Source organism: Tauraco erythrolophus, chromosome 1, assembly GCF_009769465.1.
Source record: "Tauraco erythrolophus isolate bTauEry1 chromosome 1, bTauEry1.pri, whole genome shotgun sequence".
In the NCBI taxonomy this organism is placed as follows: Eukaryota; Metazoa; Chordata; class Aves; order Musophagiformes; family Musophagidae; genus Tauraco; species Tauraco erythrolophus.
The window spans coordinates 62499391-62526741 of NC_141465.1; the positions used below are offsets into that span (position 1 = coordinate 62499391).

The 27351-nt window shown below is 42.4% G+C and overlaps 1 protein-coding gene across 3 annotated transcripts; it reads right to left on the reverse strand.

The window, feature by feature from the left end:
• Positions 1–670: 670 nt before the first annotated feature.
• On the reverse strand, positions 671–27050 carry CRACDL (CRACD like). 3 transcript variants are annotated; one of them, XM_086609930.1, is made up of 13 exons: positions 26981–27050; positions 25853–26018; positions 22857–22992; positions 22330–22494; positions 21619–21703; positions 19516–19616; positions 18165–18392; positions 14389–16003; positions 10340–10402; positions 7517–7519; positions 3484–3683; positions 1630–1762; positions 671–816 (listed from the first exon to the last, which is right to left on the reverse strand). In XM_086609930.1, the coding sequence occupies exons 1-13, from the start codon at positions 27045–27047 to the stop codon at positions 671–673; spliced, it is 3108 nt and encodes a 1035-aa protein (XP_086466056.1). In that variant the 5' UTR covers positions 27048–27050. The 3 variants fall into 3 exon arrangements, with proteins under 3 accessions (XP_086466056.1, XP_086466064.1, XP_009975544.2); XM_086609938.1 differs by lacking the exons at positions 7517–7519; positions 10340–10402; positions 19516–19616 and adding an exon at positions 5604–5609 and having other exon boundaries at positions 3484–3698; positions 14386–16003; positions 21635–21703; XM_009977242.2 differs by lacking the exons at positions 7517–7519; positions 10340–10402; positions 19516–19616 and having other exon boundaries at positions 14386–16003; positions 21635–21703; positions 26981–27047.
• Positions 27051–27351: the final 301 nt, after the last annotated feature.

Sequence of the window (27351 nt, forward strand, 5' to 3'; positions counted from 1 at the left end):
TCCTTGCTGCTTGCCTGCTTGCAAACATTGTGCAACCAAGGTAGCTCACAGAAGAAGCTGAGGAATTTTTATTCATGGTCACGCATAAATGTGTGTGTTTGTGCCTCATGAAACGTAACCTAAGCCCAGAAACGGGACCATTAGGCTCAGCGAGGCAAACACGCAGCCCAAGCAACACATTTTAAAGGAGTACTCACTTGCAGCTATTCATGAATACCTCCATGGTCCAAACAGCTTTGATAGAAAGTGTCAAGTGATTCCAGTGAAACGCTTCAACAGAATCAGGATGTTAGTGCACAATTTATAAATGTAAACAGAGAAAACCATAACAAGTAGAAGTTTCCAGCAACAACAGAAGTTCAGCAAAGTTTGTTTCAATGCAAATGTCATTAAAAGCAGAAAACGCAGAAAATATGTAAGGCAATAGTTTTATTTTTCAAAGTGTAAGTATGTCCTTCGCATAATTTAAGTAATCCATTGCCATTGCAATCCTGATTGCTACAAAATTGAAGGTAAACTTTTTGACTGTACCTATTGCACACTTTCTCCACAGCTGTATAATAAAACCCTTCTCCTGTATCAAGAGATTCTTCACTGTGATTAGCTGGTCTGTAGAAGTTCAGTTAAGTAGTTGACTTAATTATGAAATATGCTATTTGTGTGCATCGTTCTATTTTATAATCTGTGGCATATCACTCCAAGCTTGCGATTTCTTTTTAGCCAGTTCCATCCATGATGGCTGATCTGGAGCAGCATTACTGGCTTTCTTCGAGTGGCTTATTTCCTCTTTATCCACCAGTGCTGGTGATGGAGCTACTGTGAATAAAACACATGGACATCTTATGTTTGCTTGCCGTGCAGCTATACAGCCTAGCTCTTTCATTAAAAACTTCCTGTGCCTTCCCTTATGGTAGAAGATCTTTACATTTCACATGGAAGCTTCTTCTGCAATATGGCATTGAACCATTCTGTATTCAAAAAAATATAATGTTTTTCCCATCGCTAATGTCTTTTGTTCTCTAATTTACCAAAACCAACATGATTACCTGAATTCCTTGCCGTGTCCTGTGTTAACACCCAGGCCAAAGAAGTGAGAGTCTTTTCATTAGCAAGAGCATTCATTTGCAAATTCATCCTTTACCCAGCTCCCAACTCACAGGAATTTTATTACCATCCCAACTTCTGCCCTTCTTTCAAATATTTATTTACCAAAGAGATTGAAAGCTATTGTGGGAGGACTGATGGGCAGATGGTTTGTGATCACGTCATTCCAGCTTGCTGAGGAAACCACATTAAAACTGAAAACTGCTGAAAATAATGTTGCGTCCATTTTACATTTTACACTGGGATGGTGCATTTGGGACCCCGTCCTGTGAAACGTCCTAGCGCTCTTGATTCACATTTCTTTCAACACGAGTTTTGACTCCTCTGTAATCAAAGTGGTCAAAAGAATATGCCACCAAATAAAACCCCAGACATGAGTGCTGAGAAAATAGTTTGCCCTTGCTGATGTGGGGCTGGGAACAGATGAGGATCTAGCCCCTGCTTGTTTTCCAGCATACTCAAGCAGGATTTCTTCTGACAAGGCTGTGAGATAACAGCCTATGTTTTAAGCATTTTATTTCCTACCAGCAACATAATGTGACAGTGAACTGGTTCTCAGCAGCTCCTTCACTTCAGACTTTGTCTCTTTCCTCTGTTCTTCAGAAGTGGTTTTAGGTGCCAAGTGTGAAGGCTTGCTCCATTGCTGCTTTACTGACCCCTAGGCACAGAGAGGGATAAAACTCAAGTAATGCAGAGAGAATGAGACCAGTTTGGAAGGACGTGAGCAAAAGGAGTGGATGTGGTGCCTGTCACAATCCGAAGACCACGTGCGCTCATCACACATTGGTCCCAAATCTCTCACTTGAGCTGATACCTATTCAGAAAGCTCCAGTCCATGATACTCAACTTTACAAATTAAAACTACCCCTCTGTATCGCTTATTCATAAAGGTATCTATGAGGAGGTGGTTATAGTCTTCAGTGCAAAATGTTTTCCAGGCCCTTTGCACACCTCCACTATCATATACAGGACTTGGAAACAGCCTTCTTCTCTTATGTTCCCCTTCCTGTTCCTAAATTTTGTGGGTTAGGGCACTGTATTTTTGGAGGGTTGATGGTAAATGGATTTTCCGTTAAAGAAGAAATCCAACACATCCTCCCATGGATTTTCTTGCCAATACCAAAAACTACCCTGAAGTGATAGTGCCTCGTGCCACGTGGGAGAAGCAGAAAGTGGGAGTAGTACAGTGGCACCAAGCCTCACACGCTGCAGGCAGGAGAATCTTGGCATGTTTCTCTGTTAGCTGATATAGGGATGTAAAATGCATGGCATGAATTTTAGGAAACATTGCCAGCTAAAATCTGGAGTTTCCTATTCTGACACAGAAGCTGTATTTTGGGATCATTTAAACCCTTGGTGTTTTAAGTGCTATGACAATGTTGAGCACTATTGCAGTTCATAATCTTGCCTAGACATTTTATTAGGTATTATTTCTTGTTAATCTAACCACTCCTGTTTTTCATCATCTAGAGATCTTCTCTTATTCCAGGACATCATACAGCTATCTGGGTTTCTAACAGTACCATTGGAAGCAAGGAAGTAGGCCATTTGCGCTGGAATGTCATATGGGACACACACGCTCCTGCGTCACTGTAGGGTTCTTACTGTGCATGCAGTGATACAGGCAGTGCTCGCAGGCTGCTGCCTCCATGAGCTAGCCCAGTACCAGGGAAGCCTTGTTAGTATTCCAGATTAATGCCAAGTGCTTCTGCTGGCACAGCTCTGTCATCTGGGAAGATCACTTGCTACAGGTCTCACCCTCTTTTGCATGGGATATTTGAAGAGGCAGTGTCAGCCCATATTCCATGGCACCACATGGGCATCTGAATTATCCATATACAGAGAACCAGAATTTATGTCCTGGCACTGTCTGCAAGTGCAAAAGATATTTTTATCCTATTTCACTTCTCAAGGCTCTAAAAATTGTTACCTAGGAGCTTCTGGGACCAAGCTGTTCATTCCGTGTTAAATCAGTCAGAAGGTATAGGAGGCTCAATGAAATGGTGTGCTTGGAAGGATAGTTAAAGAGAATGCATTTCCTTTGTATTGAGAGAGATGTGAGACTGTACAATTTAGCACCTCATTTGGGGTATTTTAGCATGCAATACACACATTAGATCTGGGAAGTATGTATTGGGCACCCAAGAAATTTTACTTCACATAGTTCCAGGATTTCTTGGAGATATAAAATTACATATCTGAGCAATCAGGGGACTCTGAGCCTGTAACATATTTCTGAGAACAGTGTCTTTGTTACTTAGAATTATACTCATTAAGTATCTGTCATCATTTTGGCATTTGGCTGGTAATATAACAGTAGATCCAAAGAATACCACAGGAAGGGGATATGAAAGCATCACAAATTTGTTCTTTAAGTACCTCTGTTCGTTCCTTCTCTTTATTCTGTTTCTCTGTATCTGACTTAACATCCGGAGCCACAAGTTTTTCTCTGTCAAGTTCCTGCTCCTGCTGCATGCCCCTCTGCTTCTGTCTCGCTATGGAAATCCAGGCTGGCTCTGTGGGACTGTCGGGATCTCTTCCGGAGTCTCCAGTAGTCACAGGTGAAGGCACGCCTCTCTCTGTTGACAGATTATGTACACAGTTATTTGAAAGAGAGTTGTAATCAGCTCGCACTCGCTCAATACCCTGATTGGTCCCAGGATATGTGACCAGCCTGGGTAAATAGGAATTCTGTTTAGTTTGGTCTCCAGAGAGCAATCTACCTGTGCTCACCATTTTAAGTTACCGTTCTACTGGTGAAAAACACTTTGCATCTTTGGTCGGCAAGAGTTGCGGTGTCACTGCCCTCACGTGAGGGAGATGCAGAAACATGAATCAAGCTACATTAACCTACTCGTTTTCCAAGGTCTCCCATTTTGCTCCCTCCTCCCATCTGCTCGTGGCCTCTTAAGAGACAAGCGGCAGCCGATTCAAAGCTGGACACAGCTGGAGCGCAGTGCGGCAAAGGCAACCCCCTCCCCACTGTGGCTGCCCTTGTCTCCCGCTCATCCCATGCCCACACAGCAGCAGGAGATGCCTGAGCCTGGATCCTGCCTTCCTTCCGCCCCTTCGGGAGCAGCCTCCCTCGCTCAGCCCCTTGGTGCCTGCACACGCTGTGGTTGACTGAGCACAACAGTCTGTGTCATCTGATCACATAGAAATACTGCTAAAACCACAGGGTTAATCCACAATCTTTTGACACGAGGCTTATTTGGACTCATCCTTGCTGATGCTGACCATGGTCTCCACTGGGCCCAGTCACTTTCATCGTGCTCTTCCAGAACGGAGATTTCAGTGAGATAAGAAAAAAAAAAAACGCTTCCTAGAGTAAAGGGTCAAAAGTGCTGCCTTGCTGCCCTCACAACTGCTACCGAGGGATGAGCAGTACCCAGAGGTACAGGGAAGTGAAATACTCTCTATTCAAATATTTCATGAAAGGAAATCCTGTCTATATGGTGAGCAGAACTGCATCAAGAGAAGAGCCTCAGCTCCTCTGTCGGCTCCAGCCCCAGGGTCTCCATTCCTTCACTGGCTCACACCGGACTCAAAATTCAGTTTTCCAACTAATGTAGAGCCTCTGTGTGGTTTAAAAGAGAAAACAGAACAGCACTAACACCCTTAGAGCCATGTTAGAGCCATAAGGAAAGACAATTTAACCTTTCCCAGCTGTTTCTGGCCACTAATGTACCCAAATTTACAGAAGGCTATTTCAGAGCAAAGTAAGCTTCTCATCTTCAAATCACGCGTGGTACTGCTCCTAGGAAATTTATTACCTAGTCAGCATGTTTTGCAGGAACCCGGGAGGAGGCAGACCCATCCAGGAAGGATTAGTGTCCCGTGTGCCAGCCTCCCCTGGGCCTCAGCTGCTGCACTGGCATAGAGCTGGGCCACCCAGCACAGGACCCCATGGAGCTGTCAGAGGTGTTTCTGGAGGGGTATGGTTTAATTTAGAGGAATGCGGACCCAATCAGGAAAGCAGGAAAATGTCTCTGAAGGCATGTTTGAGATGCCTTACAAAGGCATAGGAGATGGAAGGGATGATGCTCTCTCAAGAGCTGGAGTCTGCAAATTCAGGCACACTATGAAAGCTCACAAACTTTCTTTGCTCAGAGATTTTCTCAAGTCGCTGTTCTACCTCACCAGAGACAGACTAGTTATTTGAGCAAGAATACATTGTAAAGCCTGTGTCAGCTAAAAACCACAAAAAGAGACAACACAACTTTTGCTTTAAGGCCAAAGCAAGACATTTTGCCAGCTGACGCCTGCACTTCCCTTCACATTCACCTCATGTGATCTTGCAGGAAAATCTCTGAAATAAACAAGCCAGAAAGATCAGCTGTACAAAGCAGGGCCTCTGAACACTGAAGGAGCTTCCTTCCCTCTTTGCATGGCAAGTTATTCCAGTTCTCTGCATCCCACCTATGCCCAGTCTTTGCATGCCAATAGCTGTTCCTCCCATAATCTTCTTCCCTTCTCTTCACTGGCTCCCCTCACTTCATTTTTGTCTCATTTTACAGGATGATAGAGAATAAGGCTAGAAGATATCTCAAGATGTCATGCAGTCTATCCTTCAGCTGCAAGGCAAGATCAGTTGCAAAATCAATTTCAAATAAACTGGTTCCTGACAAATATGTATCTGACCTGTCCTTAAAACTCTCCAAAGATGGGACAGATATCAGAGTCTTCCTAGACAACCTGATCTATGGCTTAGCTCTTCTTTCTCTACTCGATTTTGTTCCCTATTGGGTAAGTTAAATCTTCCTTGCTCTAATTTAAATCCTTAACTTCTTCTCCTGTACAGTATGGACACAAGCAGATTACTCATAGCCTCCTGTGGCAGCCTTTTATGCATTTGAAGACTCAGACCACATTTTCTCTATTTTTTTAACTTTTCTGATTAGTCATATTCTCTAGATCACTTTTGCTTTTGTAGGAATTGTCCTAATTTGGTCCAAATCTTCTTCGAAATACAGTGCTCAAAACTGGCACGTAGCACTTGGGATGAAATGATGCTAGCATCAGCTGAAGTGGAAGGACTACCCCACTTCCCCTGAGATGGTCTCCTGTACACATGTCAGTATACGAATTTCCTGCAGAATTATATTATTCCTGTTTTGTATTTAGTTAGTGAGCTCCAGATTGTGTTACTTCCCCTCTTCCACCCCCCATTTGTATCTGTGCATTGGATTATTTTTGCACATATAACAGAACTTTCTACTTGTCCGTTATGAAATCATTCTTTTTAATGAAAGCCTTCTTTACAAACTATGTTTGCATTTTCTCAAGATAACCCTGATTTCTATTACCATCCTCCAGTGTGCCCACAGGCTTTCCAGCTTGGTAATACTTGCAAATGTAATAAGCACACACTTAGATCTGTGACCTGTGTCCTTAAATATACTGAATCGTGTCAGACCTAAGACAGCCACCATCTAATATTACAGTGAATCATTAGTTGGCACATTCAGTAGCTTCGCATCAACCCTATGAATAGCTTCACCAAGACTGTATTTACAGAAATGTCATGTTTACAGGAATGCCCTGTGATACCAGTTATCATTTGGTTTGACTGCTCTTGACCAAGCCATGTGGGTAGGAACTTTTATCTGTGTTATCCTGTAGATATTTAGCAATAGCTCAATTATTCCTTTCAGTATTTCATATTAAGTTAAGCGGTATATAACACCCTTTCGCCTTCTCTCTCTTCTCCATCTCATCTCCCTTTTCAAGATGTGCCACCTTCTGGAGTGCCCCTTGACTTCCACAGTTCACTGAGATAACCACTAGCAGCTCAAGGACTGCTAGCCCATCTTCTCCAAGAATCTAAGGACAAACTTCATTAGGATCTTCCTAAGTAAACTCACACAGCTGAATTGATGTGATGTCTGCTAAGGCATCTGCCATCACATTCCCTCCTTTGCTTATAGGCCATGCCCTTGAAGCCATCTGCACCCATCTGCACTTTTTTAGGTCGTGAGCAATTTGGGCAGGTCCTATCAGTGCACCGCCCAGTAAAACCAGATGCCACGCTTCATCAGTTCCCAAAGCACTACTGTGGTACGCAGATCAACTGCCACTACTGAAGGTGATGGTGATGTCTAGTGTTTCTCAGAGCTGAGGATCCCTCACTGAGTATATAAAGCAGCTTTTAACTTTAGTTGCCTTCTATCCAAATTAGTGAAATCATTTTCTTAGCATCCTGTAAGGAATTACCATCTAACAGTTACGCTCAGTATTATGAAGATGCTTCCCCACTGAAGCCTCCCTGTGCCCTGCCAGGCTCATCCTGCAGCTCCATCCCATCAAGCATATCCCTTCCCCACCATGTACAGGCCTCTTCTCAGCCCAGAGAAGATTGGGCTTCTTCTCTGACCGTACAGCTACAGACACTACCACACACATCCTTTTCTACCACCTTTTAACCTTCCTTCACATCCTTTTCCACCACTTTTTAACCTTCCTTCACTGTCTGGAATGTCTCTGTTCTTAAAAACACCTATGTCTTTACCCTGAAGGCCCTTTTCAATCCACTCACCAACTTTTCAATGATACTGGGTACCTGGCTTCTGCCTTGATGTTGCTAGTGCTGTACGTCTTTGTCTCTGTGATTCAAAATCACCCTTTGTGTTTTGTCCCATTTTCCCTGTCACACAACAGGAGCTTTCTGTAAACACCAACTGAACTGCATGTTGTTCCTCTCCTGCTCCCACCACACAATCAATACTGACAAAATGACTGCTACGCCCAGGTTCTATTTACTGCGCTACACGTAGTGGTCTTATTACTACCTGTGCTCCTTTTTCTCTGTCATCCTCATGGATGTAGGATTCATCTTTCTGTTATTTCGATGTGCAGTGCCTAGCACAACAGGGGTCCCAGTCCCACAGTGATGTGTCTGGAGGCTGCTATTATAACAATGTTTTTCAGAAGGCAGATGCTACTCTAACAAAGGCATCAAGCACTTTTGCTCTTCAGACAACTCTCCCTGATGATATGCCAGACATCCTAGTCACGCCAATTAGAAGGCAGCCCAATTAGAGCCAAGTATCATCCCGCAAGAGATGGTATCAGAATGCCCCTGTGATAGTAAGGAACAAAAGCTCTTCATCATCATCTTAAAGATTTTGTATGTATCTGTAAGGGCCTGACTAGGACAGCAGAGTAGTATCACCTACAGAGGATCAAGAGCTGATCTGCTTCTGGGAGGGGCTTTGTTTCTTTAAGCAATTATGTTCTGCCCTTGTTCCTGTGAGAGTCTTTGCTGCAGAAAGCCAGGCAGGCAGGCAAGGCAGGGGAAATGCCTTCTCTTCAGCTAAAAAACGTCAGATGCAATCCATGCAGGATGTGCTACCTCATCTGTCAGCCAGAATTACTGCAAGGGATAGAAGTATATTCACTATTCAGGATCTTTCCCCTTGCCCAGAGGTCCTTTACATCTTCCCAACACCAACTAGAGAATGTTTCTTGGCAGCATATGTCCACCATTGTTTCAGTCAGAAGGACGAAAGGTGGTGAAGTAATCCAAGAGATAGTAAGGTGAAGTGAGTCGGCAGTTTAAGGTCATCTGAGACTCTCCTATGAAGCTCTTGGTACCCTGAGGGGCACCAAGAGGCCAAAAGCTTTCTCAGGAAGTGACTGTTAGGAAGGGAAGTGCTGCTTGCACATCTTCTCAGTTCAATGACTATCTGATCACCTTGAACAAGCCCTCCCTATCTTATCTCATCCTGTCATGAGGTAGATCGTGCACTTTTACGGTTCACCATGTGGCAAAGCACAACATTTAAGCAACCAGATAGCCAGAGTGGAATCAGAAGTACTCAAGAGCACAATCTAGTTCCCGCTCTGCTGCACGTCACATGCTCAGCAGCTAGCACAACAGTTCCCAGCTGGTAAACGCCACTTTTGGGAAGATGATGTAGTACAAAATGCGAGCAGCAGCATCCTCTGTCTGAAGCTGTGCAAGACTGACAGGCCACAGCCGCCACAAATGCCATGTGTTTCACTTCTCCTCCGGCGAAGCAGGGCTGAGCCTCTTGCTTCCGCATGACACTCAGGAGATTTTCTGAATAAAACTAAAATCTGACTCATATTCTTTAGTTCTTATTACAACACCTTATTTTAAACAATATGCTATTCAACTCGTTACTTAATAACTTCATAAGCTAATAAAGGATATTGCTGGCAGTGATTTGTCTCTCGTTCACTCACAGTTTTAACCTCGTGATTGCATCTTTCCCTGGTTTCCTTGGAGCTGTCTTGGCCTCAGGCTTTTTGAAAGACAAGCGAGCCCCTTGTGCCCCTTGGAATAAGTCACCAACAATGGGAAGATACCAGGTCAGAACGTGTCAAGGTGTAAAGGCACTCTGTGCATAATGTCACCATGTATTAAAACCAGCATTTAATGTAGGCTGCCGAGGTCTCCTGCTGCCACTTGAAACTGCACCTGAAGCCCTCCCCTGACACCTTTCCCACAGCCACCAAACACATACAGACATTCACAAGACCAGCCGCTCTGTCTGCGTTCTTCATCACTTCTGCAGCTTCCAGACTGACCACCGAGGATAAGCCCTGCAGCCAAGTGAACCATAGCCACCTTCTCAATTCCCACCCGCAGATCAGAATCACCCAAGCTCTTCTCCGCTGAGTCTGACAGTGGCAGGGCTGGCTGCCTCAGTGGTGCCTAAGGGGGGAAATTCTCCTGCTGCAGCCCCATTAAATGCAGGTATCCGTTTCCTTCAGTATCTTACCAAAGCAGTTCTTTTTTTTTCTCCAATTAAAACTCTGATCTCATAGATGAGATTTCTTCTGCCTAAATATTGTGGAAATGAATGTGTGCACTTCTCATTGATAGTTGAATATTATCCTTTAATGTGTGTCAGACTGGTTGTGTGAACAATAAGATAAAACAATCTTTATGTACAAAAGATCTATGATTGACTTGTTGTTGTGCATTGGTTTATACCCACACGCAGAAAGCGAAAGAGAAATGCATGCCTATTCCTGTCTGTTGACAGACAGATATACTCAGTGTATTCAAGTGTATTTGAGGGTGTGTGTGCTGCTTATATGGATAACCACGGCAAAGACATATTTAAACACTGCCCTGGGATTTAGAGATTGATTGTTTTTTTTTTTTTCAGAGAAGGCCTCAGACATTGTACCTGTTTTCTATAAATCTAAAAGCTTTTGCACACAAATTACAGCAGAGGCTCTTCATAACATTTAAATCTCATACTTGAAAATGAACACCTTACGCCTGCAAGGACTGCAACCAGTGGTTGCTCTTCACGTACATCGGTGCAGGCGAAAGGTCGGAGGCAGAACATTAGAGCCTTTTGAAAGTCATATCTCTAACAGCAAGCAAAGCTAACTTGTGGATTCCCTGCTTATTTTAAAAGCAAACATTCTCAAAACTAATCCAAACAACTTTACACAGGGAGATAACGCCCCCCTGTATAAAACAGTGTCATTGTTTTATAACGCTGCTTATGCATGCATATTTAATTCCACACTGTTGTATCTCTGCTCATTTATAAAACATCAGTTATTTGAAGGAGAGCTTTACTAATGCATATGGTATTTAGTATATCCTGGCCTACATATTTCCCTTTGTTTATTAAAGCACTACCTGCATTTGTGTCAGTGTACACACCCATTCCTTAATTTCAGACAAAGCTATTCTAAAAGACTCGGCTAAGTATTTCCATTCCTTTCTCCTCTAAGCTGCTCTGCGAGGTAGTTGACTTTTGGTTGGATCTATACCACAAATGCCAGGAGAGTCTTTTTTACACAAGAAACTGCTATGTTTGCATCAAAGTCTATTTCGCTGCTGGAAAACAGCCATATTGCAAAATAGCCTGACACGACCGAAAAAGCAACTTCTTTGGGGAAAAAAAAAAACAACACCAACCCACAGCTTTCTTTTCAGCTGTAGCCAGGACAGCATTAAAGTAACATCTTTTTTATGTAGAGAGAAACATTCTTCTTGTCATTTCAGAGCCTGTGTTTGCCAGACAATACACACCAATTTCGTTCACCATTACGTTCATCATCACTCCCTGAGCTCCCTTTCTCTGGTAGAGCACATCTCCCCGCTACAGCTCCTCAGTCACTGATTTTTATATATCCTAATACACACATTCACACAGGTATTGCTTATAGTTTTGCTCTTGTAATAACCTATTAGCATATGTTAATTGTTTCTGCCCTTTACAGGATTTATAGCAAAGTGTATCAACCCCAAACAACACAGCTTAATCTTTTAATTCTTGCAAAGACTTGCGCCTTTAGCTCCAGAAACATAAAAATTACTCCTCCTGGGGTGACTAATTTCACATAGCCATTAAAAAGCCTGACAGAGACCAAGTAATCCCCCACTAGTTCCCCAGAAAACTCTGGAGAGAGGAGTGCTGCTTTTGCGTGGGATGGTAAGCCAGCCTTCCACCAGCCCTCCCGTTGCCTTTGGTACCAGGAGTGCTGAAATGTAAAAACTGAACTGAATGAACCGAATTGCTCCTGCTCACCCCATGACACAGCAAACTGACTTTTTCGAGATGAGTGTACATGAGAAGGGAACTGCACCCCTTTACATCACCATTTCACAGCTTGTCTTCTTGTTCAGCGCAGGGATTTCCTAACATGCAGTGGGAAGAAACTCCCTGACAGCATGAAATGTGTCCCAACAGTCACCACAGCTTTTTGAAAGGGCAGATGAATTCAAGGACTACGAGAGGGCTGGATGCCAGCATTAAGGGCAGTTGGACAAAAAAAAAAGAAGTAGATGTCCCAGCAGATCAGGAGAACTGACAAGAATCACGCTTGTCAGATTTCTGCTGCTTGAAGTTGCGAAGACATGCTCTTAACTCACTGGGCTGAGGGAAATGTTTCAAAGAGCTTAAAATGGTGCTTGGGCAGGGGTATTGCCCCACTAAGCCCTCATTGTGTCCCATGGCTCTCCTACATCTTGGAGAGGGACCTCGCTTCTGGGATCGCTGTGCAAATCCCCCCACCAAGGCTGGTGTGATGCCAGGGCAATCAGAGGAGGTGGGTGACTTCAGGTGGCCAGCTCAGGCTGATGAGGCAACTTAGCACAAAAAGGTGCTTGGCCAGATGTCTAAGGAGAAAGACCTTCCATGGCATAGGAAGGACCTCAGGTCAGTTTGGAACAGACTGCTTTGTATTTAGAACTAAATTCAGTTCTGAGTCCTGGCATGCCCACACATCAGAACCCATTACCAAGCGACTCAAAGCTGGAAATACGTGGAAAACCGCAGCAATTTGCTTAAGGTGATACAGTAAGATCAGTGGGGCAGTAGATAAGGAAGAAGACTAATTACCATCGCAGACCAATCTGAACCACCGTGTTAAAAAAACCCAGGCTATACAGATTTGGTGTAATACTGTCAGGTGGAGAGGAACATGTCCAAAACAGGGCTTCTTGGCCTGCAGCCTCAAGCTCAAATTCCAGGTGTGTGCATCCCTGACAAGGGGACCGGGGTACATCTCTCACCTGCAGACCCTATTTTACAGAGGACAGTCCTGAGCCTGGGGGCAGAAGTTTCCTTCACCCCTGGACTTCTCCAGGCTCAAATGTGGTCCCCGGCTCCATTTCTTCCCCTTCTCCCTCCTCCAGCACTCACTGTCTCCTGCCCCGCTCCCGCTGCAGACACCCTGGGACTCTGCAAGAGGGACGTGTACAAAGGCTGTGTGCGGGAGCACTGGTCCTCCCGCTGCTTTCGTATGTCCTCTGCCAGACCAACCGTATCATGCCAGGTCTTCTCCTCACTTGTTCCTGGTATGACCCTCCCCAAAATCTCTATTGATCAGAGATTTAGGAATCACTATAAATAATCAACTACTCGTCAGGGCAGGGCAAGAGGGGAAAATGCCTTTATAGGGAGCATTGGGATTATACAAAGGGAGAGGGCCCTGCTTGCAGGGTGCAGGGAGGCTCTGGCTGGATGGCTGTGGGAGCCTCGTCTGGCCAAGGAGGCAATGAATCCCCTCCTTTATGGCCGCTGGGAGAGCAGAAAACTGTAAACATGGCCAGAACCCTGCAAAAATATCTGCGATGCTGCAGCAGATGACAACTGGAATCTGCTGTCACTCAGGGAATCAGCAGGTTGCCTCTGGGGCCAGGAAGAGGCTTTTGTCTCCCTACAGGACAAGTTCCTGCTGCGCTCTGAGGTCTTCTTTTAGCTTGGTGTTGCCTCAGCCTGAAGCTCAGAGACTGACCCCAACTGGGTATGAGCAACCACGGAGGGGAGCTCTGCAATGGCACAAAGAAACCTTTTCATTGGTTTGGTCAACATCTCCTCGTTACGTTCTTAACATCGAACTCATGACCAGACAGATTCAGGGCAAGGAAGAAGTTTCTCCCACCTATCAGAAGACCTAAAGATTTTTTTCCCCTTTCGGTTGTTCTATGAAGTGAAGAGCAAAGGTCTCTTCCTAGAATTGCTTGAGCGTACTTCACCTAACTTGTTTACTGTGGTTGCAAAGACCTCAGACAGCGGAGCCACTTCCAGTCTTTTCTGTTCTCTGCCTGTAGCACACAATATATTAGTCTCCAGAGGACTGGGTTTTTTTTTTTTTGTTTTTTTTTTTAACTCTAACCCAATTATATAATACAGACAACGGCGAAATTTAACAATCTGCAGTAGACATGATCTTACAGTCTCTCCTGGCTTTAAACTCCAGGAAGCTGCAGGCTAGTTAATTTTTGTTTTTAAACAACGAATGAGTAATGATAAAGATGGATAAATGAATAAGCAAAGCTCACAGGAGGCAACAAATAAATCGCATGTTGAGCATGCCAGGCAGTTACCAGTATTTCTACCTCAATGCTATGGTGAAAAAGAAGGTCTAGAGGTCTGAGTCACTCATCCCATGCAGAGCACTGCACTTAATATGTGCTTCTGGCTTTTGAATTGCCATACAGCAGCTCTAAACGGGGACACTCAGTGGCTTGATATTTCTGCTTCACAATACTTGCTAATGCACTTTACTTTTTGAGTGTCACTTTGAACATCCTTTAAACAATGCCCTGAAATGCAAAAATCACAGGTGAAAATATCTTATTCTGTCTTCTGCTTCTTCCCTGCTGTCCTTCTGAAAAACTTTTCAGCAAGGGAGCATCAGGGAGCAACATCACTCAAGGCAGAGACTCAACTCGCGCTAACTAGGGTCATGATTGCCACAACGGGGCTGCCTCACGCTCTCTCACAGATAAGGTCATTCTTCACGAGTTAATGCAACTTTATAAAGTATCGGGAGTCTTACCAGGCACTTTACAAGGATTTGACTCTTTCTCCAAGTTTCTATCTTCATTTCTGGACTCAGGAGAGTGAATAGCTTTTTCCTGCTTCTCCTTGTTTGCAGTAGTATTTGGAACGGTTATGCTTTGCAAGGCTGGCTTTTTAGGCAACGGAGGTTTGCTACTAAGCTGTTCAGAGGACTTCGCTTTAGGTTTGATCTTTTCATTTAAAGAATCACCAATATTTGTATCGGCTGTTTTTTTTATCTGTGCCTTTTCACCTTTTAGAAAGGAAGTCAGTCCCTTGTTTTCTAAATTAAACTCTGCACTGTATCTTTTAATCCCTTTTGATTCTGGTGATGAGTTGTCTCTGTATTTCAAGGACAGTGAGGTGGATCTAAGTTTCACTTGAAAAGGACTTTTATCTTCACAGCTTGGCTGATTCTGAGATACCACCAAAGAATTGCTTGGTACTGGCACTGTATCGACAGTCGTAGAAATGCAGCCAGCCAAAATTTCTGTAGGTTGGTCTGTGTTCTCAGAGTCGGACTCTGGCAGCAAAGCCTGCTTTTTGTTGCTACTTTTTTCCTCCTCCAAATCCAATCCCTTCTGCAAGTCTTCTTTCCACTTCTCATTTCTCAAGGAGACCTTTGCTTTGGACAGGAAGAATCCAGTATTTAATGGGCTTTCCAACTCTGATCTTTCTGGGAAGTGTAGGCTTCTGGTCTTTGGTCTCTCCTGTGCAGAGGAGACAGAAAACTTTCTCAAGGCATTGAGTTCATTGGCTGCTTTTTCAGTTTTCTTCCCCAAAAGTTCCTCCTTGTGGACCAGTGACTGACTGTTCTCCTTACCAGAAGCAGCTGCCTCTTGTGCAGTCTTTGTTTTCTCTAGAGAGCAGGAAGCAGATGATCCCATCTGCGTTGAGGAAGCAGGATGCGAAACATGGAATGAGTCCGTGGGCTGGAAAGAACCTATGGAAAATTGCTTGATGGACTCTGATGACAGAGCAACCTCTTTCTTTGCCTCTTTATTACAGGGCATTTCCACAGGTATCTGATCATCCTGCTGTATATTTTCTTCTGACCCTTCCAAGCAAACAATATTATTCTTACTAATTGAAATATCTGATTTGGATAGTATTTTATTTACTGAAAACACAGTAGGAAGCTCCTTATTTTCTGGATTTAAAATATCAATTGACACATCACTCACATCCCCAGACAACAGAACCGGTGTCTCTGAGGAATCTTCTTGCTTTTGTACTTCTCTGTCTGGACTGGAGTAGGAAAAAGTTGCGGAGTCTTTGCCTTCTAACAGCAAAGAGGATGCAGACTTCACACACGTTGTTTCCAGTGCTGGTTGGCAGCCCTCCGTTTTGTTCTCTGGTAGCAGGGCTTCCTGTACAACAGCAGGCTCAGAAACAGGCTGAGTCATCTCTGGTCTCAAAGCAGGGGGAAGGTCCTCAGGCATTCTGGGCTTTGGCCAGGAAGCCACATCCCGTGCTGCAGCTGTGCCACATGGCAGTTCTTGATGGCTGGGTTTGAATATAGCATCTGGCAAGTCTGTCTGCATCTCCTTTTCATCATCCTCCTCCTCTTCTTCTGGGGTACAGCTCAAATCAGTCAGAGATTCAGACTGGGTCCTCTGCAAGAAAGAAATTCAGAAAGCTCCATCACTGTGTACAGATTTACTTTTTTTCTTATTCATCATTGCATTTACAACCAAGATCTTAGAAAGGAAGGCAACACTTGCCTCCAATGCTGAGCTCGCTGTTTTCTTAACCTATATACAGGATGCCTTTTTATCTAAGGAGATACTGGAATAATGTATTTAACCCATATAAAAGCAATCGGTGACACTTCCTTCTGCACAACTAGTGCTTTCATGCCTTTGTAGATGGGAAGTTCACCAAAACAATGGCCACTGGACTGTCCTTGGCACTTGATTGCCCAGAGCATACTGGATATGTTGTGTAGCTCTTGGACAAAAAGCAGCACTTGAAAGAGAAAAATCTGTCCCTTTGTATTTTGCTACTGCATACTAGCATTGAAAATAAAACAACCCATTCTTGCGTGACTCTGAAGAGGGAAGGGTACATAGACGGAAGAGCAAAAACCTAACAAGTCCATCCGGTTATGACACTCTATGCCAGCTGAGTATCTACCCCCATACGGAAGTCTTCTGTCTAATCCCATTGCCACACAGCATTACAGCCTTGCCTTCTTTGTGTAAAAGTCTTCTTTTTCTTTCAAGAGTTAGACTATTTGATAAAAGTTTATAAATGCATATGTAGTTATCTGTCAGGTCTTGTGATTAAGCTTCAGGTAAGAACTGGCTAAATATAGAGGACTATTTAAAAGAACATTATTAAGCTGCTGAATATACCTCTTCATATGATGCCTGTATTAGCTCACTGATTCACTGTAGTTTGCTGGGTAAATATATATTTTGTATGGAGACCCTAATTCTAAGAACACAAAACTCGCACTCTGAAGACACTTTTAGGGTTCTTCCAGCTGTTGTTTTGCAAGTGCAACTGCAAAGACAGAGCTGCGATGCCACCTGCATTCACAATCCACATACACAGTAGCATAAAAGCAGAAGACCTCAGTTAGCCAGAAGCAAGGTGCACAGGCAGAGTCAGGCAGGAAAATATTAAAAATTGTATTATCGAAAGATGTGAACACTCTCCAGGGAAAAACAGGAGGGCTCAGTCATCTGGCAGTTTATAGGCAGACTGGGCAAAGCAATTGTATTTCGGTAATGATGTTACAATGGAAGAGGAGGTTTGATCAGTGAGTTATTGCTTTACATGCTTTTCTAAATAACAGGCCTTATCATTGTGTTGCTCACAGCAGTGCTCTACCAAGCCCAAAGATCTATCATAGATTTTGGAAAATACAGAATATCAGCTAAGTAATATTTAGAGGCAGAGGGAATAATATTCCTGGTGTTAAGCAAGCCAATTTAACGGCTTTAATCTATTTAAAATATTGAAAGAAACCACAAACAATAAAGTGCAAATACTGTAGTAAGAGCTGCAAACTTTAGTTCTAAAAAGACAAAGAAGAAAAATTAAGCTATGCCCTTCATAAGACATGACAAAGAATCAGATAAATGGTGTTTTAAAAGGATGGTTTAAAAATGTTTTTTTTAATAGTACACACTTTTTCATAGGGTATTTTTTAATAGTATACACCTTTATTTTTTTCTGTGGAGACATATTTTAAGTCTGTAATGGACATAAAAGGTTTACAAGTTTTGGGGTAGGGAGAGGGCTGAATTCAGAACAGTCCTAATGTACAGAATTTGGCTCCAATTAATAGGTCACAACTTATTCTTTCTGTACTTTCTGAAAATATAAGCCAAATTATATTTGGAAAGGTAAAACGGCTTCTCCATCAATACTCTCTCAAAGACTCAAGATTTTTCAGGATCTTTCAGACTAGGAAAAGTACACAAGCTGATTGTAACACTTTCAAAAAAAAAAAAATTTAAGTAAGAAATGAAGGATTCAGCCCCAACTTCTGCATCACAAACAAGATACTAAATTGTACTGCACGATAAATTTAAGAAGCAATTGTTACATAAACTGCTGCATCAAGAGTTAACATAATATTTAATCTGTTCCTAGTGCCTACTCCAGATACATAAGCTCATCAAATAACTACTTTACTATTAAAACCCAACGAAATATCCATGCTGCAATCTAACTTTTCTTATTGTATCTGAGTTTGAAATACAAAGTCCAACAAGAACTTCCTGCCTCTGTGTCAAAGGTGACATTGTTTATTTTCACAAGTACCTGAGAAAATCTTCCGATTTTACTGGATCTCTGTTTCCGGGGTTTTATTAAAAGCTTGTGTTTAGCAGCAGAATTATCCAAGCAAGAGGAAAGCTCAGGTGGAGTGTCAAAATTGGCTGCAGGCGAGACGGTACTGTCAGATATCTGGGGAGTTCCAGTTTTAGCACTTCCACGCCTAGGGAACAGCTGACCGTGTGTAGAGCGAGATCTAGAAGGACCCAATGTAACCTGAAAAACAAAAAATCCCCAAATAGAGAATCAAACCAAGAAACAAAGACATGAAAATAACAATTCTACAAATAAGGGGCCATGTTTATTGGCATTTTAAGGTTGCCTCTTTTTCTCTTTGCCATGTCTTTAAAATACACTGCATTTCCTAACGCTGGAGTACTGATGGTAGCAATTCTGCACTTTTAGCTGCTTGAATACCATGCTATACTGCCCAGAGGAAAGGATCAAGTCACATTTAACTAGAAGATCTAAAGCACACAAATACATGTCCAGCATGTTTTAGAAGACAGATTTATGAAGAGTACTCAGTTACAGAACACACAGGGCCAGTTTCCTTTCTGGGTCTGTCCTCTAGCATCTGTGTCTAGGTTCCTACCCACAGTTATGCTGGGCTGGAGCATCTCCAGCTTCCTGTTCATCATCAGGTCCCTTCCAACTCTACAACACCCTCCTAAAGACAAAAGACTCAAACTTCAGTGGTATCGACACTCAACTCAGCTTGTGTTTTCTCCTCATGTTTTTATATCTGCAAAATAACTAGGGAGTTTAACTAAAAAGTAAAATTTCATTTGTAGACTACTCTGGGGGAGGTAATGATGTACAATTCCTACTAGAGGCCAATAACCCATCCAGAAACAACTCCTGAATGCTCCAAGGGGTGCAGTATTTTCACAAAGCTGGAATACAGCTTGCCTGTGCACTTCATCAAAAACTACCCTAGTCCCAGGGCTGATGCAACAAGGAGACTGAAAGATTTATGGAAAATCACTCTAAAAAGGGTTCTTCCTTTCTGTCAGATTCAGTTTTTGCAAATAGGTAAAATGATATTTCCAAACTATTTGTCATAGCATTAACATGACCTCTGACAACTGATGACAGCACTCCCTACAAAGGCTTGAAATTCTGGTTCATTTCATTAGAGGACCTTTCTTCCTTTGTCATCCTTTCTTCCGTGAGCTTTCTTCTTCTTTCTTCTTTTCTTCTTCTTTCTTCTTTCTCTGGAAGTGGTATTCTACTAAGGGGGTTAGATGGGAGAAGGGGAGAGCAGGATAGCATTTGTTCTATTTAGGGAGGGAAAAAGCATCAGCGTTTTCTGCAAGTAGAATTCTGCATTGTGCACTGCAGCCAAAATATACTCTGTAGTGTAGTGAGGGCCTGCTACAGCTTCCTCAACGGCCAGGGGAAAACTCCCATTGATTTTAGCGGACACTGGATACAAGGCTTCCGATCATGCTTTCCATTTAAGAAAAAAAAGGTAGCTCAGCCATGCTGAATAATAGATGCTCTCATTAATTTTCACTCTACAGTATCTGCAGTCTAGTATTCGAACATGACTAATGTACAACAAACGATACGTGGCTGCATTATACATTAGTACCTAACAGTGAATACATTGACATTTCAGCTCCATCATAAAAACACAGTACATGTTCTCTTTCAAGGCACATCGTTATTTGCCTGCCTTTCTTCTGGCTTCTGCTTTTCCTTGAGAACTCTGCATGTCTTCTCGTTGGCAGCGCTCAAGTTTTGGCCATTATGCTGGAAAATCAAGAATCTGGTTCGTTACTTAAATTTCAGCAGCCTGAGTGAATGCCAGCTCTGAGCCAGCTGCAGAAGTCACCTGTCCCACAAAGCCTGGCTCTGGCAAAGCCTGTTAGAGGAGGGGATGGCTGCTGGACTCCTCTCCTCAAACCCCATGTGTACATGGCTCAGCTGTCCTTCAGCTGGTCACGCTGAGTGGCACAAGGTGGGGGGCCATGAGGAAGCCCCATCCCCAAAGCCAAGATGGGATGGTCGCAATCCTTTTCTCCCTTCTTCGATCCAGGAAAGCTTCCAAGACACAGCAAGATGTCACTACTGCCCAAAACCTCAGGGCTGCGTTGTGCAAAACTCCTCAGCTCCGTAAGCTGATCTCTTCTGACTTCTAGAAGCCGGGCTAATCTCTTTGAAATGCCAGTTAGCAGACACTGTGGCTTGGGAGGAAAGCCTTCAGATGGGGCTACTTTTTGAGTCCGCTCTGAAACTGGACTGGGATGAAGAGAGGTCAGCGAAATGATGGGGCATGTGGAAAAAGCTGAGCAACCGCGTAGTCACCACCGCGTCTCAGGATTCAGCAAGTGAGTCAGAGAGTGATGTTAATGGAACAACAGGGAGACATAAATCCTCCTTTAGCAAACATGCATCTGGACTGGACAAATTTACAGCGAGCCTACACCAGTTTTCAAGAAATACCTTCTTCAAGTGTCCTCTTGCTTTTCTATAAAAATACTAAAATTTCACTGTATATAAACAGTTTTTCAAACAATTTAATGTGGAATTTAACAAGCGTGGCCAGAAATCTTTGCTGAGCCCTGCTGCAGCTGGCCTTGAAATACATTTTGCATAATAACCAAGGAATAGTCAGCTCAGGGCTAGCTTCTCTATTTTCTTTCTGCAGTTCCCCTCCACCCCTCCTCCTATTTCTAGAAAACACTTTTCCCTTTACCCCCTGTATTGTTTCCACCATGACTCCAGCTGAGGACAGCCAAAAGGGACTCTTCAGAGCCTTTCAAAACCGCCCTTTAATCAGCCAGAACGGCTGGCTGCTGATTGAAGAAAGCCATCTATTTGCCTGTACTCAAGTCCTGAAAACATCACTTCAGCAAAATTCACAGCTCGCGCTGGCTCACGTGGCCAGAATCCGACTGAAGGCTGAACCTCAGACTCCTGAGCAGCAATGTCAGCTGCTGTCATCAGGCAAACACTTTCTGTATCAGTGTGAGATAACCTTGTACTTAAAGCAAGGGGATGGGCAGATTTCAGGGGATCTAGGATCTTTTGTTCACAGTTCCTCAATAAGCTTCCTCCCTTATCCTATCCATGTAACCCCAGCAGCCTTTCCTGCAATTTCCCGTCTTTATAAAAAAGGGATACTGTTCCAGTGTCTAAATCTGGTTGGTCATGTTTGGAGATTAAATCATGTCTGTAAAGTTTGCTAAAGGATATGAGCTATTCCAGAGGGCTTATTTATTATCAACGGGAGACTACCTGGCATCGGAATTAGGTTGATAAATAATAACAACTTTCATGTTAGACGGACAGGCATTAAAAAAGCACAGCAAACAGACAGGCATGCGATTACGTACATACAAGGCTGGTTTTGCAGCAGACAGGCAACAAAGTAATATTTATGCCTTACATTTCTTTAAAACACTACTACGCGTAATTGCTTGGCCCTTAATACATTTGGCAGAAGTTACCTGTTCTTCTTCTTCACTGCCTGTTCCAGCTAAACTCAAAGAGCTAAGGTGCTTGTGAGAGTCAAAGAACTGTGGGATGGAATGAGGAAGAGATTCAGTAAAAGATGACAAACGAGGTGGATATACTTGCAGAAACCATCTACACAAAGTGCACACAGATACTGACAATGCAAGCTGTTTTTCTCTATAGCTTTAAGGATTAGCAAGGACACTCCAAACGTAAAGTGTAAGACATGCAGATAAAGAATGAAATAATGTATAACAAAACTATGATTTAAAAAGAAAAAACAGTTTCAAATTCTTTTATGTTTCTTTTTCCAATGACAGCCTAGAAAAACATTAAAGAGAGCTCTCTTATCAGCACATTCAAGGGAGAATACAGATTTTCCGGCCTTTTTTTTTATGCCTGGCAGCTCTCTGTAGTCCCTAAAACAATCCAGCATCCCCATGCATGCACACAAACACATCCTTCCCTTCCTAGTTCTTCATTTTCTGGCATGATATTTATATTTCAACAGGAATGGAGATTCTAAGTAGCTGTTTACACAGACAGACAGCATTTTCCCATTTTGAGTAAGGTATTTCAGACATAAAGTAGTGATACATATAGCAAACCAAATAATTTATTCTACCTTCCACACATAGGTAAAACAAGTCATTAAACACTGATTTTTGTCAACACCAGAACTACTCACTCTTGTTGTTGTGCCTGAATTTAGGTTTTCATGGAGCAAAGACATTTCTGGTGGGCTCCTGGGTAATCCATCATCTTCAGAACTGGTCCCAGCATCCTCTGTTCGCTTCGCATGAAGTCTAAATGGAGGCGGAGGTCCCAATTTCATGGTAGGCTGGAGTTTCAACTTCAGTGTGGCATAAAATACATTAGCATGTGATAGCGATGGCAGTTTCCCCAGCACATTTTTTAGCTCAGGTCAATGAGTTACCTTTATTTTAACATCACAATTGAATGATCCAGAGCACAGGATATCTCACTTTAAATGTTCTCTTAGGAAGCCAAACAACATATTCATTTTTCAACTATTATTTAAGTAGAATCAAGATATGACACTGCTGTCTAATTAACAAATGCAACATTTAATATAAGCTGCAGACAGATATTACTTATTAATCAAATGTTCAACCACAAATATTATCCCAAAAAATCAAGCCTGGAAAGACATTCCACCTCTTGCATTTGAAAAAATTGTGTTGTGTAAATTACCTGTAAAGCTCTAATCCGATCGGAAACGTTTTCATGAGAAAACACTCTTACTGGCCTTGCAGGCTCTTGCCCAGTTTCAGGGATGAAAATGCTATCATGTGACAAAGCTCTGCTTCCCATAATGCCTTTATGTGTCCTAGAATAATATAACAAATAACTGAAAACATATAGACTTTTTTGCCATTCGTCTTACTCTTAACTCAAGTGGTCTGTTGAACATGGAGTGGGAGCTAGATGTGGGCAGCACACAACACACACAAGATTCCAGACTTCACAGGAATACAATACAGTCATTCAGGCTAATCTAGGTAACACCTTTAAAAACCAAACAAAAATTTGCAAATGCTGTTATCTGTCACGTTTACAAACTGAATCAAGGTTAGAGACAATTTAACCCCTGCGATGGAGTTATATCTTACGGAAAACCTACTGCCCCTTGGCGGGAAGCCAGCAGCTGGGTGGTGTGACAAGCCCAGGTGCAAAATGGAGTTCACATAAACAAGCCTGTACCTGAGATGGACTAACTTCTTGCTAATTAAGAACTTGTCTTGCAAATGACTGACCATTATTATTGGAAGAACAAGTACCTTTTACTATTTAAGTGTGGTACAGCATTTAATGTATCTCTGCTAGGCAGGTCATTAAGAAAAATATTCCAGGCAATATAGTTCTCACATAGAATCATTTGCGTAAATCCTTACAAGATGCTTACAAGGTCCTGTGCTCTACATCAAGATCCCTGGGATTTTCCCTTAGGAGCCTGGGAGACCCTTATGAGCTTTGTGGGTAGCTTCTCTCATATTCTGTTTCCTACTTTTCATGCATGTGGTATGTAACTTCTTTTTCAAATGTTACATGTGCAGTGAGAACACCTTGTTTCCCAGTGGGAATGGTATAGGAGACCCACGGACAGACAGCTAGCTGCTAGGAGGTCTCTTGTGCTCATTTTCCTCAGCTTAGCTCATAGCCTAACTGAGCAGGGACCAGAAATGCATGCACATGGCATTTTTTCTAGGACTCCCTTCTTTTAAATTTCTTAAATAAGACAGCTATGAAATGGCAAACCAGAGTACAGAATACAGAATTGTTTGGGTTCATGTAACGACCAAGTTAATTGAGCAGACACTCTAGAGGCGGGAAAAAAAAAAAAAGGAAGAGAACTGTGTATTTTTGGATCTTAGATACTGTCATAGAGATATTCAGGAACATAAACAAACATGGCAGAAAGTAACATTTTCCTTGTAATGGCTGCTATAAATATGTTTGATAAAACAATGGCAGGAAAAAGTTGATCTGTATTCCTTCTGCAGAAGGAAGGAAAGCCTGCTGCTTCAGCTTAATGTGTCAGAGACATTAGAAGAACAATTTATCTAAGTGAAAATGTGATCTCTGCAATGCATCCAAGGTCACACAGATCTATAGCAATTTGCAAAGTAAGTGCCAGTCAGGGCTGCGATGGCTGCTCAACACACCGACATTTTACAAAGATTGCAATGGCAGCCAGACAAGCAGTGTTGCTGCATGTGCTCATTTATCCCAGCACACTACCTTTGCTTTCTCTTTCCAGCAGAGGCATACCTCCCAAACGCATAGTAGAGGTACACTAGATGCCTCCTCAGATTATGAGTGCTCGAATTTATTTTCCTTCCTTTCAAGGAATTTCCTGGTCTTTGTCTAAACAAATATTATGAAACAATAATGTAACAACCCTGCAAGTAATGGCACAGGAACATGGCCAAAACAGCCAAGGATTGTACCAACCTGGACATGACCTTGTGGAGCTGTACACAAGGAAGAGAAAATCTGACCATCCATGTCTTAAAAATACGTTGTCCAACAACAACGCTATAGCCCACTGTTAAACCTGGTGCTGCCAGCCCAGAACTCCTGGGGCTTCAACCTGGACTAATATTCCCGTTGCCAATGACACAAAAGACAAAAAAAAAAAAAAAAAGTAGTTAATAATTTCTTTTGGTTGTTTGGCGCTGCCTGGTGGCCGTATTGTACAACGTCGTTTTAAATGGCCGGGATGGTTTGCCTTTCCCGTCCCTGGGCACAGCAGCACCTCTTGCCTGAGGACCAGGAGGCTTGTTCTGAGAGGCACAACATCCACCAATGCAAGGACTTGCTTTTTAGGCAGCCAAGAGGCTCTTCAATCCATCCCTCCATTCAGGAACACATTAGAACTTTAGACTCGGATTCTCATGGTTACCTTTCAATAATGGGTAACATTTTTGGCCCTGCCTGAACGAAGACAGGATTTTCAGAGGCAACCAGTTATGCAGGCTGGGTTTCACCTGGTCTAGCTTGAGACATTAAACTACAGGTATCTACACTGGAGCTGGTCACCCTGGCTCTCTAGAAATAGGCACTTATAGAGTACGGTTCATCTGAACAACTTCAGACATCCACACAAGAATGATATAAGCTTTCTTTGCAATGTGGACCTCTCTCTGCTGGTTATAAAAGGCAGCTTATGACTAACTCGGATGCAGATGTTTGTCCTTTGGTCAGATGAATCCCATGTATACAGAAGAAATAAAGGCTTCACAGTCTCTGGTTCCTCCTGATTTCAGTTGTAGTCATCCTCTTATCTCTTCTATGCTTTCAAAACTTGGCATAAATCATTAGGCATCTAAATTTCTTTAACAGTTCTTAGGAGTTACATCTTAGGGGCATAAGACAATCCTGGTGAGATATAAGCTGAGTATCTAACTCACTTTTGAAGATGGGAATTACATTCTTTTGAAACGATAACCCAAGGCTTATTTATGATTAAATGAAAGCTTTTTTAGTTATTATTTCTTGCTGCAGCCCCTCCAATTCCCTTGCAATTTGTCTTGCATCAGCCATTTTAATTTGTACTTTCCTGAAAAGGCAACTATTTGAGAATGCAGCATTTCGAATAAGTGGAGGAGGCAATTTCGGAGTGTCTTTACGCTACAAACATCATAGCAGTTCTGTATTTGTTTACCAGTCAGAGTCCAAAGACTTACTCGAGTTCATCTTCAGAATCATAATTGACGTGCATGTCATGTGAGGCTGCAACATCACTTGCTGACTGGAATAACTTCAGACTGCTGCTCCCAGAAGATAACGTCTCTTTCCTTTTCTTTTTACCAAAAAACTTTTTGAAAGATTTGAACTTTGATTTTTTCTTTCCTAAGTGAAGAAACATAAAGAAGATGCAACCAGCAGTATCTGCAAGGTTTTGGAACAAAAATAATTCCTTCACTATTTCTGCATAAGTGGATTTTTTTCCTGGAAAACACAACACAGACTGCTGTTGCATTAATGTCCTTCAAGACTATACTGATAGCATGAAATTACCATAATCTTGGAAAATGGAATGCAATGTTTATGACACATAAGAAATAACCTACGGTGTAGGATCTTTCCTAATAGAGTTTTTGCTTGCCTTTTGAGATAATTAGACTGTGAAGAAAAACTTTGGTATTAAGAGCTTGGGATATAGAGCAGAAATTACAACTTGGAAACCCACTGCCTTTGTTCAGCCAGCTAAATAATGATGATAAGGACAATATTGTTAACAAAACCAATTTAAATGTAGAAAAGGCTTACATAGGTGGAATGTGCAGTGTCGGGAGACTAATGCTCTTAAAATGTCAGTTTTATAATACATCCCAGAATATTTTGAATGCTAATTATGGGACTCAATGGATCACAAAGTATTAAACTAGAAATCAAGCAATAATCTTGAAAAGCAATGCTAGTCTTCCCAGTAAGGAAAGACCTGAATTAGGATCAGTTGCAAGCTCTGTGAAGGAAACTACTTGAAACAAAATCAGTTTTGCAGAAGACACCCCAACAACTTTTGCCTGTCCCATGCAAATTGGCTTGACAGCACTGCAAGGCATCCCAGTCAGCGTTTCACTCATCATTGGATCTTGTTGGGTAAAAAAGTTAACGTGGTCACAAGACGCCAGAAAAATCTTATTTCAAGCCCCTGAAAAAGTCAAAAATATAACAGCTCTTGGAGACAGAAGGAAAGAAAGGGAGAATGCATTCTCTAAACAGACAGATTCACTTCTGTGATAGAGCTAAGCATTGAAACTCAAGAGGCCACAGCAGCTTTCATTCGCTGGGGAAGGCCGCAATTCTACCTGAATGGTCCTCTCCATCTCCTTCAGTCTCTCCCACCTTAGGGTCCGTCATCCTTGAGGAGCTCATGTGACAGTCACTAAAGAAGGTAGAAAAAGTGTCAGTCATATCAACAAAATAACAGTACTTCACTATATATATGTATGTATATATACATAAATACAGGCAAGGCACTAAACACAGAAATACAAATATGTAAAAAATATAAAAGAACATATCTATGCTTTTACATATAAATACATACACAATATATGCCTAAATATATGTATTGTATCTATATGTACAAATATATAAAACATAAAAATATCCCATAGGACATCCCTCATCCCATTGGATGAGGCTTTGAGCAAGCTGACGAAGTGGAAGGTGTCCC

What these genes read in the sequence shown, in the direction of transcription:
- CRACDL (XM_086609930.1), bottom strand. Translation starts at nt 27,047, where the DNA reads ATGAGCTCCTCAAGGATGACGGACCCTAAGGTGGGAGAGACTGAAGGA. An exon ending in GATTCTGAAGATGAACTCGA is followed by an intron (nt 22,993 to 25,852) that starts GTAAGTCTTTGG and finishes ATATTATTCTAG; the next exon opens with GACACATAAAGGCATTATGG. An exon ending in ACAGGTAACTTCTGCCAAAT is followed by an intron (nt 19,617 to 21,618) that starts GTATTAAGGGCC and finishes CATGATCGGAAG; the next exon opens with CCTTGTATCCAGTGTCCGCT.